Genomic DNA, 14,559 nt, shown 5'->3' on the forward strand with positions numbered 1-14,559 from the left:
AAATTCCATTTGCCTTCCTTATTACCTGCTGTACCTGCATACTAGTTTTCAGTGATTCATGCACGAGGACACCCAGATCCCTCTGCACTGAAGCATTCTGAAGTTTCTCTCCATTTAAATAATAAGTCATCTTTTTATTCTTCCGACCAAAATGGATAACCTCACACTTATCCACGTTAAACTCCATCTGCCTAATTTTAGCCCATTCACCTATCCTGTCCCTATCCATTTGTAAATTTCTTATTTCTTCATTGCAACCTACTTTCCCACTTCTTGAATGTTCTGTTCAAAAAATACAAATGCACGCTCTCTCTCTTGCATCTCAAAACTAGTATACATCAAAGCACCCAGACTAGCTGGCTTTAATCTAATTAAGACACACCCACAGACTAAACCTCTATTTTAAAAGAAAAATATTTTCCAATAATATTAAATACATAAATAGCTTCATGACACTGCCCAGTTATGCCGTGTCCATAAAAAAGAGGACAAGTCCAACCTGGCCAGTTACCAATCCATCAGTCTCGTTTCGATCATCAGCAAAATGATGGAAAGTGTTGGCAAGCATGCAATCAAGCGGCACTCACTCAGCAATAACCTGCTCACTGACACTCAATTTGGGTTCAGGGCTACTCAGCCCCTGATCGCATTACAGCCTTGATCCGAACATGGACAAAAAAGCTGAACTCAAGAGTTGAGGTGAGAGTGACTGCCTTTGACATCAAGCCAGCATTTGACCGAGTGTGGCATCTAGCCCTAGCAAAACTGAAATCAAGGGGATCAAGGGGAACTCTCCATTAGTTGGAGTCATACCTAGCACAAAGGAAGATAGTCGTAGTTATTAGAGATGAATCATCTCAGTCTGGGACATTGCTGCAGGAGTTCCTCAGGATAGTGTGCTAGGTTCAACCATCTTAAGCTGTTTCATCAATGACCTTCCGTTCATCATAAGGTCAGAAGTGGGGATGTTCACTGATGATTGCACAATATTCAGCATTTGCGACTCCTCAGATACTGAAGCAATCCGTGTCCAAATGCCACAAAACCTGGACATTAATCAGACTTGGGCCAACAAGTAGCAAGTAACATTCGTGCCACATAAGTGCCAGGCTATAACCATCTCCAACAAGACAGAATCTAATCATCTCTCCATGACATTCAATGGAATTACCATTGTTGAATCCCCTACTATCAACATCCAGGGGGTTCCCATTGACCAGAAACTGAACTGGATCAGCCATGTAAATACTGTGGTTATAACAACAGGTCAGAGGCTGGGAATTCTGTGGAGAGTGATTCACCTCCTGATTCCCCAAAGCCTGTCCACCTACAAGGCACAAGTCAGGAGCGTGATGGAATGCTCTCCACTTGTCTGGATGAGTGCAGCTCCAACAGCACTCAAGAAGCTCAACACCATCCAGGACAAAGCAGCCTGCTTGATTGGCACCCCATCCACCGCCTTCAACATTCACTCCCTCCACCACCCAACAAGGTGGCAGCAGTGTGCACCATCTACAAGATGCACATCAGCAACTCACAAAGGCTCCTTCAATAGCACCTTCCAAACCCACGACCTCTACCACCTAGAAGGACAGGGGGCAGCAGATGCATGAGAACATCACCACTTGCAAGTTCCCCTCCATGTCACACACCATCCTGACTTGGAACTAAATCACTGTTCCTTCAGTGTCGCTGGGTCAAAATCTTGGAACCCCCTTCCTAACAGCACTGTGGGTATTCCTACAACACATGGACTGCAGCACTTCAAGAAGACAGTACACCACCACCTTCTTTATTACTTGAACTATTTAGCATCTTCCATTGAATCTGAAAATTAAGCTAGTAATATTGCTCATTGATAGGTTCAAAAAACAATCAAGAAGGCTAATGGAATGTTGATCTTTATCTCAAGGGGGCTGATTTACAAAGGTAGGAAGTCAAGCTTCAGTTGCATAAAACCTTGGTTGGAGCCCATCTGAAGTATGGCATTCAGTTTTGGGCACCACACCTCAGGAAAGATGTATTAGCCTTGAAGCAGGTGTATCTGGGCTTAGGGGGTTAAATTATGGGGACATGTCGGATAGAATCAGCTTGTATTCCTTGAGTATAGGTGATTGAGGGATGTTCTAATTGAAGTGTTTAACGTGTTAAAAGGAATTAGTAGAGTAGATCAAGAAACACTTACCCCTGGTGAGGGAATCAAGAGCCAGTGCACTTAATCCTAGAGTTACATTTAGGAGGCAAATTAGGAAACACTTTTTCACACAAAACGTAATAGAAATCTGGCGTTCTCTTCTCTAAAAATGTTGGATGCTGAGATAATTGGAGTTTTCAAGGCTGGGGTTGTTGGATTTTTATTAGGCAACAGTATCAAGAAATATGGATTGGGAGGAAACGGAGTTGTACAGAACAACCATGATCTACTTGAATGGTGGAGCAGGCTCAGTGAGCTGAAAGGCCTACTATTCTTCTTTCCTATTTTTTCCTTCATTGACGTTGCCTCTTACCTCTTATATAAAGCAGTCAGCTTGATCAGCACCTCATCTGTTAGCTTAAACATCCATTCCCTCCACTATAAGTGTACAGTTGCATTTGGTCAAAATTCTGGCGCTCCCTATCTGACAGCATTGTGAGAAGATGTTCATCATACAGACTGCAATTTGTCAAGAAGAATGCCTGCCACTACCTTCTCAAGGGAAACTAGGGATGTGCAATAAATGCCAGCCTTGCCAGCAATGCCCACAACCCGAGAGTGAATATTACAGTCTGTGTCCTAAGGCCCTCGGAAGACGGGTTTCTCCATTATTAGCACCTCTGTCAAGCAATCTTGCAAATCTAAGGTTATTCCACCCAGATTATTTCAGCTTCTTGAAAATATTTGATGAAGAAAAAATTGACTTTACAATTAAAGCCACCGTTTAACAGACATTACTGCTAGGACTTAGCAGTGGGTAGTAATGCCTTTGGAACATCTGCACTAATGGCTAAGATCTCTTCGTGCCCCAACCCCACTTCTCTCCCATATTCCCTCCTGATGCCGAGTATTAGTGGGTTATTGTCAAGTTGCATGTGAAGGATAGGTAATGAAGATGATAGATTGTCTACCTTGTGGATTCTTTTTCATTTACCTCACACCCCTTCCCCAAAACCCCAGCTATCTCCTTATGCCTTGCCGGTAGTTCTTGTTGGAATCATTATTTTTTCTAATATTATTAGTCAAAAACAAATTGCTATGCTAATATCTTGTTTTTATATCAAGCAAAAGCAAATACCTTGTGTTTATTGGCTACGATTGTTTAAAACTAATTATTACACTAGGGAAGAATTAACCATGAAATGCTATTCACAACAATAATGACTTTTCTACTCATTCTTTAGGATTTAATGATTGAAGATAACCTTTTAAAGTTAGAGGTTAAGCGTCTACGGGACATGCTGCACGACAAAGCAGATAATGTGCTATCTTTAGAGAAGCGAAAAGTGCAGCTTGAGACAGCAATGAAAGAGAGGACTGAAGAAATCAAAATTCACATGGATGTACTGCAAATGCAGATCAAGCACATTGAGCAGGAACAGCAAGGTATTAGGTAGGTAGTCCCTCAAATTTGCATGCTGCATTCAATTCATAATTTTATCAGCAGCATTTACCTTCTAGCTAGAAAGACAAATAACATCCGTTTGTTCTATTATGTTTATGTCTAATAATTAGTTTGAAACATGGAAGAGTTTGTGTTGTATACCTGGATTCAATACAGCAATCACAGTGCACCCACTTCAGTCCTGCTATAACTACAAATTTATTCTTTACCGCTCAACACATAATCCAGATAGACACAACATTTTGCTTAGTTATTTGCTCTCCATTGTCAACTAAGTGTTGTCATTTGATGGGACATTGATAATTTGTTCTTATTTAATCTTTAGAAAACCTGACCATTCCCCAAAATCTTTGAAAAGCAATTATTTATCACTACATCCTGTGTGTTGAAAGTCAGGGATGATCAACCCTTAATTATACTAACTTTCTGCTTGTCTCATACTCACCAAACAGCTTTAGTGGATGAGAGTGGGGGCTGCAAGGTGAATGAGCAAACTGACCATGGCACCGTGGCACAGGAAGTCATTCAAGTCGGCGAGGAAGGGGGGTGAAAAGGAATGTAGTAGTAGGGGACAGTATAGTGAGAAGGACTGTCACTGTTCTCTGAGCAAAAAGCAAGAGTCCAGACGGCTGTGTTGCCTGCCCGGTGCCAGGGATCAGGACATCTGCTCAGGGCTAGAGAGGAACATGCAGTGGGAGGGGGAGGATCCAATTGTTGTGGTCCATGTAGGTACCAACGACATAGGTAGAACTAGGAAAGGGGTTCTGCATAGAGAGTATGAGGAGCTAGACACTAAATCAAAAAGCAGAACCTCAAAGGTTATAATCTCTGGATTATTACCTGTGCCAAGTGCAAATTGGCACAGGGTACATAAAATTAGAGAGATGAATACATGGCTCAAAGACTGGTGTGGGAGAAGTGGGTTCCGGTTTGTGGGCACTGGCATCAGTACTGGGGAAAGTGGGGGCTGTACCATTAGGGCGGTCTACACCTGAACCATTCTAGGACCAGTGTTCTTGTGAACCACATAACTAGGGAATGGAGAGAGGGTTTTAAACTAAATAATGAGGTCAAGGGATCAAATGTGGGCAGATGTGGTATATCAAAGAGTAGGGACAAGGGAAGAGACGAAGGGAAATGATAAACAGACCGTGACAGGAAGGGACAGAGAGTACATGTCTAAGAGTGAATCAACAGATAAGGCTAGAGGTTACAAAAATAATAAAAGGACAAAGCTTAAGGCTCTGTATCTGAATGCACGTAGCATTCGAGACAAAACAGATGAACTGATAGTGTGAACATAGATTAATAAGTACGATCTAATAGCCATTACAGAGACTTGGCTGCAGAATGGCATAAATTAAGACTTGAATATTGAAGAGTATGTGACTTTTAGGAAGGATAGGAAGTTAAGAAAAGATGGGAGGGGTGGTTCTGTTAATTAAAGACAGCATTAGCACAATAGAGAGGGATGACCTAAATTCAGGAAACTAGGATATAAAAACAGTTTGGTAGAGATGAGGAATGATAAAGGCAAGTAGTCACTTGTGGGAGTGGTGTACAGGCCCACTAACAGTAATCACACGGTGGGACGTGCTATCAAAGAAGAAATAGTGTGAGTTTGTTAAAACAGTGCAGCGATTATCATGGGGGATTTTAATCTACAGATAGACTAGAATAATCAGATGGGCAAAGGGAGCATAGATGGCAAATCCATAGAGTGTTTTCGGGATAATTTCTTAGATCAGCATGTTCTGAAGCCACCCAGGGAGCAGGCTATACTAGACCTGGTATTGTGTAGTGAGATAGGATTAATTAATGACCTCATAGTGAAGGTGCCCCAAGGTAGCAGTGATCATTATATGACAAAACAAAAACAGAATTACCTGGAAAAACTCAGCAGGTCTGGCAGCATCGGCGGAGAAGAAATCAGTTAACGTTTCGAGTCTTCATGACCCTTCGTCAGAATTACCTTCTGCCGAAGGGTCATGAAGACTCGAAACGTTAACTGATTTCTTCAGTTCTGCCGAAGGGTCATGAAGACTCGAAACGTTAACTGATTTCTTCTCCGCCGATGCTGCCAGACCTGCTGAGTTTTTCCAGGTAATTCTGTTTTTTGTTTTGGATTTCCAGCATCCGCAGTAGCTTTTAGCTTTTTGTGATCATTATATGATTGGATTTTACACTCAGTTTGAGGGAGAGAAGAATGAGTCTAAGACTAGCATTTTAAACTTAAATAAGGGCAATTATGAGGGCATGAAAGCAGAGCGAACGAAAGTGAACTTGCAGTTTAGGTTAAGGGATAGGTCAATAGAGATGCAGTGGCAGACATTTAAGGGGATATTTCAGAATACACAGAACAGATACATTGCAAAGAGAAGGAAAAATTCCAAGGGGAGGACCCACCACCTGTGGTTAATTTAAAAAGTTAAAGTTGGTTAAAAGTAAAACACTGCAGATGCTGAAAATCTGAAACAAAAACAGAAAATGCTAGAAAAACTCAGCAGGTCTAACAGCATCTGAGAAAAAAAACATAGTCAAACTTGGTTTAGTTGGGAAAGTTGGGAAAGTTAAAGTCAAGTTAAAGTTGGTATTAGACTTAAAGAAAAAGCATATAATTGTGCAAAGATGGATGGCAGGTCAGAAGATTGGACAGAATATAAAAACAGCAAAGAATGACGAAAAGATTGATAGGAGGGAAAAATTAGAGCATGACAGAAAGCTAGCTAAAAATATAAAGACAGATAGTTTTCTATAGATATTTAAAAGAGAAAAGAATTAACAAAGTGAGCATTAGTCCTAAAGAAAGTGTATCTGGGAATTAACAGTGAAAAATAAGGAGATGGCAGATGAATTGAACAGGTATTTTGCATCAGTCTTCACTATAGAGGACACAAGTAACATCCCAGAAATGGCTGTACGTCAGGAATTGGAAGGGAGGAACCCAAGAAAATTACAATCACCAGGAAAGTGGTACTTAGCAAATTGTTGAAATTGTTGACGAGTCTTAGGGTCTTAAAAGAAGTGGCTAATGAGATAATTGATGTATTGGTTTTAATGTTCCAAAATTCACTAGATTCGGGGAAAGTTCCATTAGATTGGAAAATAGCTAATGTAACTCCTTTATTCAAAAAGGGAGGGAGACAGAAAGCAGGAAACTATAGGCCAGCTAGTTTAACACCTGTCATAGGGAAATTGTTGGAAGCTATTATTAAAGATGTTATAACAGGGCAGTTAGATAAATCCAAGGTAATCAGGCAGGGTCAACATGGTTTTGTGAAAGGGAAATCATGTTTAACTAATTTATTGGAGTTCTTTGAAGAAATAACAGGTGCTGTGGATAAAGGGGAACCGGTGGATGTACTGCACTTAGATTTTCAGAAGGCATTTGATAAGGAGCCTCATCAAAAGTTATTGCAGAAAATAAAATCTCATGGTGTAGGGGGTAACATATTGGCATGGACAGAAGATTGGCTAGCTAACAGGAAACAGAGAGTAGGCATAAATGGGTCATTTTCTGGTTGGCAGGATGTGACAAGTGGTGTGCCACCTGGATCAGTGCTGAGGCCTCAACATTTTACAATTTATATAAATGATTTGGCTGAAGGGACCCAAGGTACATAAGAACATAAGAAATAGGAACCGGAGTAGACCATTCGGCCCCTCGAGTCTGCTTCGCCATTCAATAAGATCATGGCTGATCTTCTTGTGTTTCGATTTCCACATTCCCATCTAATCCCGATAACCTTTGATTCCCTTGCCTAACAAGAATCTATCTACCTCTGCCTTAAAAATATTCAATTACCCTGCCTCCACCGCCTTTTGAGGCAGAGAATTCTAAAGTCGCACAACCCTCTGAGAGAAAAAGTTTCTCTCAGAGAAATGTATGAGAAAAAAGAGTATGGTTGCTAAATTTGCTGATGACATAAAGATAGGACAGAAAGTAAGTTGTGAAGAGGACATAAGGAGGCTATAAAGGGATATAGATCAGTTAGTGAGCCAAAACCTGGCAAATGGAGTATAATGTGAGAAAATGTAAGGCTGGACAGGCTAGGCTTGTATCCGCTGGAGTTTAGAAGAGTAAAAGGTGATTTGATTGAAACATATAAGATCCTGAGGGGACTTGACAGAGTGGATGTGGAAAGGATGTTTCCTCTTGAGGGAGAGTCTAAAACTAGGGGCCACTGTTTAAAAACTAGGGGTCGCCCATTTAAGACAGAGATGAGGAAAGAGTTTTGTCTCAGAGGGTTATGAGACTTTGGAATTCTCTTCCTCAAAAGGTGGTTGAGGCAGAGGGTGGAATTTTCCATGCCCACTGGCGTTGGGCATGTTCAGTGGCGTGATTGGACAATATGTCGAGAAGTCCAAAAATCGGTTTCATGGCGTCATGAAACCAGTTTGCGATCGTCCACTCAGCCCATCAATGGCGGGCCCCATTTCCCGCCATCAGATATCGGGCACCTCATAGTACTACATCTGCATTATCATTATAAGGCCAGTCCACTGGAATCATCCCCCCAACGCTGGATCGTCCAAGCATAATTGTGCTGACAGGTTTCACAGCAACATATATAAGGCATGCACTTGGTGGGCTGCACTTTAAGGGGAACTTGGAGGTGAGTGCACAGTAATGTTGTGCAGCACTCATGAGGGTTACCTGTTGGATTTCAAAGTTGAAGCGCTTTGGGGGTGACAAAGGCTGCCCTGCAGTTGAGACAACTTGAAGGGGGGTGGGAGGGACAAGGGCTGCCCAGCAGTTGAGGCAACTTGAAAGGGGGTGGGGGCGGTCAAAGGCTGCCCAGCTGTTGAAGGTAGTACACAAGCAAGTGTGGGGTGGGGGGTGAGGGAAGCAGCCATGCAATAGAGAAACCTTGTATAGAGTGACCATTCCCCTGCAGCTAAGACAGTTCAGAAATAGCCACATTGACATATGTGGAGTCGGGCCTCTAGCGTATCTGCCCACTCAAGCAACGCAGAGGCATGAAAGTGCCACCGAGTGCTCCAGAGTTTTTCATCCCTTGGGCACAGACAGCAAACTAATGAGTGTTTTAGTGGATTGCAGAACAATTGGATGACTGCACACGTTGTACAATCTCCTTGCTAAAACTGGCCATGGAACATGGGATAATTCCATCTTGAAACATGGAAGATCCAGAGCCTAAAATGCCCTTGCCTACACTTAAGTCTCTGGTTTAGTGTAGCATGTACTAAACCCTGCCTAGGCCAGGTATGGCATAATGTTGCAGTCTTTAGTTAAAATTTGGAATTTCTGGCTTTTGCACAAACAGAAAGTTCTTGGCATGTTGTATTAAATCAAGTTTACCTCATGAGTCATTACATTCACAGAGAGGCCAAGTACTGAGGGGGAATAGTGATAGCGATGGTGTGCATCGATGGACCAGTTTGTGAAATGATACCTCTCACCTACCCCTTCAACTTGAGACAATGGGAGTGAATTTAGATATTCTAGTCAATATTCTGGTTAATTTTATTAGCAGTTCTACTGGCCAATCCCCATGAAAGAATCAGCTGGTGAGTAGAATGGTCAATAGATTATGGTATGGTAGACTATGATAGCAGTAAGGATTAAATTGAATTGAATCACACTGTGGATGTGGAACAATGATCTGGAGATGGACTCTCAATAGCTAGTCTGGGGCCCACATGTCTGGTGAAGATGCCAAAGCTTATAAAGAATAGACCTCAGCATAATAGAAATCCGAAAAAGATATAGAAAGAAATGAGAATTCTGAAGACTATCCTTGGTTGTTCGTGTGTGTGAAATGCCCAGAGAACAATAAATAAATATTGTTGTGAATTAGCATGTGCAAAAGGAAGGTAGTCTGCAGCAGTTGTTCTGAAAATGTGGTCTGCGGATTATCAGGTTGGTCCAAAATCAAGTCACTGACACAAAATGCCTTGCGAGAGACAGGCCAGAACCATCAACCTCACCACTCGTGTGATGTCACACAACCCCTTATCCCCCAAGCAGCCATCCCTGCAGACACAGTGGCCTCTTGAAAATCTCAGGCACTTGGGAGTGACTCAGGATGAAGAAGTCATGGCAACTCCCAGGGTACCATGCACAGACATGCAGTATGTGCTGCAGGTGATCACACATCAGTTGTACATTGATGGAATGATAGCCCTTGCGGTTTATAAACATTAGGGCCTGGTGCCATGGAGCTCGTATAGCCACATGGGTGCAGTCTATTGCACCCTGCACTCTTGGGAAGCCTGAGCTGGCGGTGAAGCTGGTGAATCTTACAGCCTGGCTATCTTCATTCAGAGCAAACCTGACATAATGATGAGCCTTCCTGTAAAGGGCATCTGTGACCTCCTTTATGTGTCGATGTCCTGCGGACTGAGTGATGCACACAGGTCCCCTGTTGATCCTTGGAAAGAACCAGAGGCCAAAAAATTTGGCACTGCGGTCACCTTCAAAGCTACTGGCAGGGGATACCTTCCAATTCCATTTTGCACCAGGTCTTCATGAAGTACCAGAAGATCTCGGGACAAGCGCAGGCGTGCACGGCATTGCCTCTCACTCATTTGTAAATAGGAGACTCTTCTACGATAAACCCTAGGTCTGGCGAGTCGCCCCCATTGTCTGGATCTCTCCTACTGATCCTCCTGTTTATGCTCTGGCTCTGCTTGACCATGTCCCTCCTGCTGGAGCTGCGCGCAGAGTTGCCTCTCCCTCCTTTGCCTCCTCCATTGCATTAGGATGCTGACTGCTGACAAAGGCAGCATTAAGCCTTGGATCCATATGTGCTTTTGCCTTCTCTCTGAAAGGAAGCATTGAAAACATTAATGATTCAAGGGGCAAGAAAGTGAAGCTCAGAAGATGACACATTTGGAAACTGTAAGGGTCCGCAGTTTTTCCTGACCTACTTGCATGGTGGCTGATACCCGCCTTGTCCCTGAGAGACTAGCACACACATCAAGGTGATCAAGATGGCATCGCAGATATGTAACATCTTGAGCCCTGCGTGGGATGCTAAAGTTTAAGTGAGATGAGTGACCCAACCTAGCTCTGTGTTCCAATCTCTGATGTGGCATATTAATGACCAATCAGTTGCTCATGGTCAATGAGTGGATGCCCTTTGGCCCATTAGGAGTGCCATTCTGGTGAACACGTGACAGGTTTTCATTGATGGAATGCCATATATGATACAGCTGTGCTTCCTTCACTATTGCCTGCATTCCCAAATTCTACATTCCCATGTGTTCCTCTTGAGATACAGCGACTGTGATGTGAAACCACTGAATTCTGAGTAGCCCTTTAACAGCACTAATGAAGCCATTGGCTTACAGTGGCTTTCATCGCAAGGAGGTCTTCCTCCTTTCTTTTTAAGCAGACTCCTGTTCAATCCTGTGGCAGCAGGAGGTTAAAGGACGACCCCAGAAAGACCCACTCTTGTTCGCCCTTTCCCCTCACTGCCATTCTATAGCATTCCCTCCCCGTTTACCCCCTCATGTTCATCAATCCTACCTGTGCCTTACAGCCCACCCCTGGTTAAAGTGCTAGTTTCTGAAAGTGGAGGCCTGCATGAGTACCACAGCACAGTGATGTTCTTCGGGACAATGTAGGCAAAGAGCAGGAGCAGACCCACCCAACAGCCCCAGCAGTGTGGCATTCATCGCAACAAGACTGGCGCAGCATTATGGCAGGTAGGCTATGTATGTTCCACTCACCTTGAAGTTACCAGCGAACTGAAGTCTGACTTGTGCACGCCACCCCTTTTCAAACGGGTTTGAGGCCGATGTGATTTCCCACTGGCGTGATGCAATATTGAAAGGCCTGAGAAGATCCCGTCGAGCAGCTGTTTAAATGAGCAGTTATGACATGTTAATGAATGCAAATGAACGCCACTACTCGATGGGATAACCAACCCACCATAAGTCCACCATCAGGAGAATTGCAAACAGTTTTTACGCTGTCAGATTTCCGACTTTTGGCCTGCCACTGGATTCTCCATTCCTGCCTGGCACAAAACCCACCGCGGGCGGGATGGGAAAATTCCGCCCTATGCTTTTGTTCAAAAGAGGTTGTAAGGATAAGCCCAGTAATTACAGACCAGTCAGTTTAGCCTCCATGGTGAGAAAGCTTCTAGAAACAATTATTCGGGGTAAAATTAATAGTCACATGGAAAAATGTGGGTTGATTAGGAAGAGCCAGCAAGGATTTCTTAAGGGAAAACCATGTTTAACTAACTTGCTGGAGTTTTTTGAAGAGGTAACAGAGAGCACTGATGAGGGTAATGCTGTTGATGTGGCATTATTGGCACAACAAACTTATGGGAAAAGTTACAGTTCAAGGAATAAAAGGTAGCAACATGAATACAAAATTGGCTGAGTAATAGGAAACAGCGAGTAATGGTTAATGGATATTTTTCGGGCTGGAGGAAGGTTTGTAGTGGAGTTCCCCCTGGGTTGGTATTAGGACCCTTGCTTCTCCTGATGTATATTAATGGTCTAGATCTTGGTGTGCAGGGAACAGTTTCAAAGTTTGCAGATGATACAAAACTTGGAAGCATTGTAAACAGTGAGGAGAGCAGTGTAGAACTTCAAAAGGTCATATAGACAAGTTGGTGGAGTGGCAGATAGGTGGCAGATGAAGTTTGACGTGGAGAAGTGTGAGGTGATTCATTTTGGTAGGAAGAACACGGGGAGACAATACAAAATAAGGGGTACAATTCTAAAGGGCGTGCAGGAGCAGAGGGACCTGAGTGTCATTAAAGGTAGCAGGACAGGTGGAGAGTGCGGTTAAAAAAGCATACAGTATCCTCGACTTTATTACTAGGGGCATAGAGTAAAAGTGCAAGGACGTTCTGCTGAACTTGTATAACACCAGTTAGACCTCAGCTAGAGTATTGTGTACAGTTCTGGGTGCCACGCTTTAGAAAGGATGTGAACGAATTAGAGAGAGTGCAGAAGAGGTTTACAAAAATGGTTCCAGGGGTGAGAAACTTCAGTTATGAAGATAGATTGGAGAAATTGGGACTGTTCTCCTTGGAGAGGAGAAGGCAAAGAGGAGATTTGAAAGAGGTGTTCAAAATCATGAGGGGGTTGGACAGAATAGACAGGGAGAAACTGTTCCCGCTCATAAAAGGATCAAGAATGAGAGGGCACAGATTTAAAGTGATTTGCAAAAGAAGCAAATGCGATGTGAGAAAACTGTTTCACACAATGAGCGTTCGGGTCTGGAATGCACTGCCTGGAAGCATGGTGGAGGCAGGTTCAATCGAGGTATTCAAGAGAGCATTAGATGATCATTTAAATAGAAACAATGTGCAGGGTTACGGGGGAAAGGCTAGAGAATGGCACTGAGTCATAAAGCTCATTCAGAGAGCCAGTGCAGACACAAAGGCCGAATGGCCTCCTTCTGCACGTAACGATTCTGTGATCCTTATATGAAGCTCTATCAGATCTCTTGCAGATGAGAGAGGGTTTAACTCTAGTCAAGGCAGTGCAAATTGCAAGAGAAACTGAGCTCAGAAAACAAAATAGGGTGCTTGTTTGCAGAGAAGGAGTGGTCCCATGGAAAATAATTTGTTAGGCTGATCAGTATGTAGGCCATAAGAGGAAAAGCACACCAAAGCAGAAGCCTGCGAAAACAGAGAAAAGCATGCCTACACCTTCTTGAAATGCCCTTGGTGTTGTGGGAAAAACCTGCACAAGCAGGAAGAATGCCCAGCAGGGGGAGCAGAGTGCCACAACTGTGGAAAAATAGGACATTTTAAAACTGTCGATCTAAAGCACTGACAACCTCCAACAAGGAGGAAAATAACATTAAAGCCAAACCACATAGAACAAGTGGAAGAATCACAGAGATAGGAAATAACTTTCCTAGGGGAAGTAAACAAAACAGAAAATAAATGCTAGAGTATTAAACTTGAAGTGGACGGACACCCCACAGAGTTTAAAATTAGGCACAGGGGCAGGAGTTTCTGTATTATCCAACAACGTAAAATGGCTTAAGCACAGTACAATACAGCCTTCATCTATAAAGTTACAGGGTCCAGTTGGATTACACTGAAAGGCATTGGCCAACATATTAAAATTGAAGTACAAAGATAGAGAAATCATTGAACCTCTGTAAAATATTCAGAATTAAGAATCTTCTTTACTGCACAGGAAGACATGCTTAAAATTGAAGTTAATCTATAAAGTTGATGAAATTGCTAATGAGCATTACAGCAATACATTCAGGAATGAATTTCCAAGATTATTTACAAGCTTGAGAAAATTGAAGTCTGAGTACCATATCACCCTAAGAACTGATGCTAAACCAATTTGCCTCTTCACACTGAGGAAAGTCCCTCACCCACTCTTGGGTAAAGTCACGGGTGAAATGGAGAACATGCTACAGCAGGGGGTTATCTCACTAGTAACCATGCCAACAAAATGGTGTTCAGAAATGGTCATAGTCCCAAAGCCAAATGGTCAATTAGAATCTGCGTGGATTTAACTTAACTAAACAAATGAGTGGAATGTGAGATCCCAATGGCCTCAGTGGAAGAGAGTGTTGCCACACTAGCCAAGAGTACTCTATTCACCAAATTGGGTGCAAACAGGAGATTTTGGCAGTTGCCTCTAGACAAAGAATCCAGATTGCTGACTGCTTTTATAACACTATTTGGTCATTATTGCTTTAATGAATTACCAATCAGAATTGTGCCCACTCCCGGAATTTTCCAGGGAACATTGCCTCAAACCCTAGAAGGCATGGAAGGAGTAATATGCCTTATGGACAACATAATTGTACATGGCTTCATGAGAGAAGAGCATGATTATAGAGTTAGAACAGTCCTGAAAATCTTACAGGATGGAGGCCTATGTGAGAATGGATGTTACTTTTTAAAATATTTTGGGGATTATTGTGTTGTTTTGTAAAGATGGCTGGATGTCTGTATGTGCCTGATTTAATTAAGCTGGGCAAGAGTTTAATAGGAGT

General features: G+C 42.8%; 1 protein-coding gene across 1 annotated transcript in view; it reads left to right on the plus strand.

The window, feature by feature from the left end:
• Positions 1-14,559, plus strand: part of ccdc39 (coiled-coil domain 39 molecular ruler complex subunit) — a 126,180-nt gene that overhangs the window by 74,313 nt on the left and 37,308 nt on the right. The window contains exon 13 of the mRNA XM_078563966.1: positions 3,379-3,587. Within this exon, the coding sequence (XP_078420092.1) occupies positions 3,379-3,587 (209 nt within the window). The remainder of the gene's footprint in view (positions 1-3,378; positions 3,588-14,559) is intronic.

Source organism: Cetorhinus maximus, chromosome 19 (genome assembly GCF_964194155.1).
Source record: "Cetorhinus maximus chromosome 19, sCetMax3.hap1.1, whole genome shotgun sequence".
In the NCBI taxonomy this organism is placed as follows: domain Eukaryota; kingdom Metazoa; phylum Chordata; class Chondrichthyes; order Lamniformes; family Cetorhinidae; genus Cetorhinus; species Cetorhinus maximus.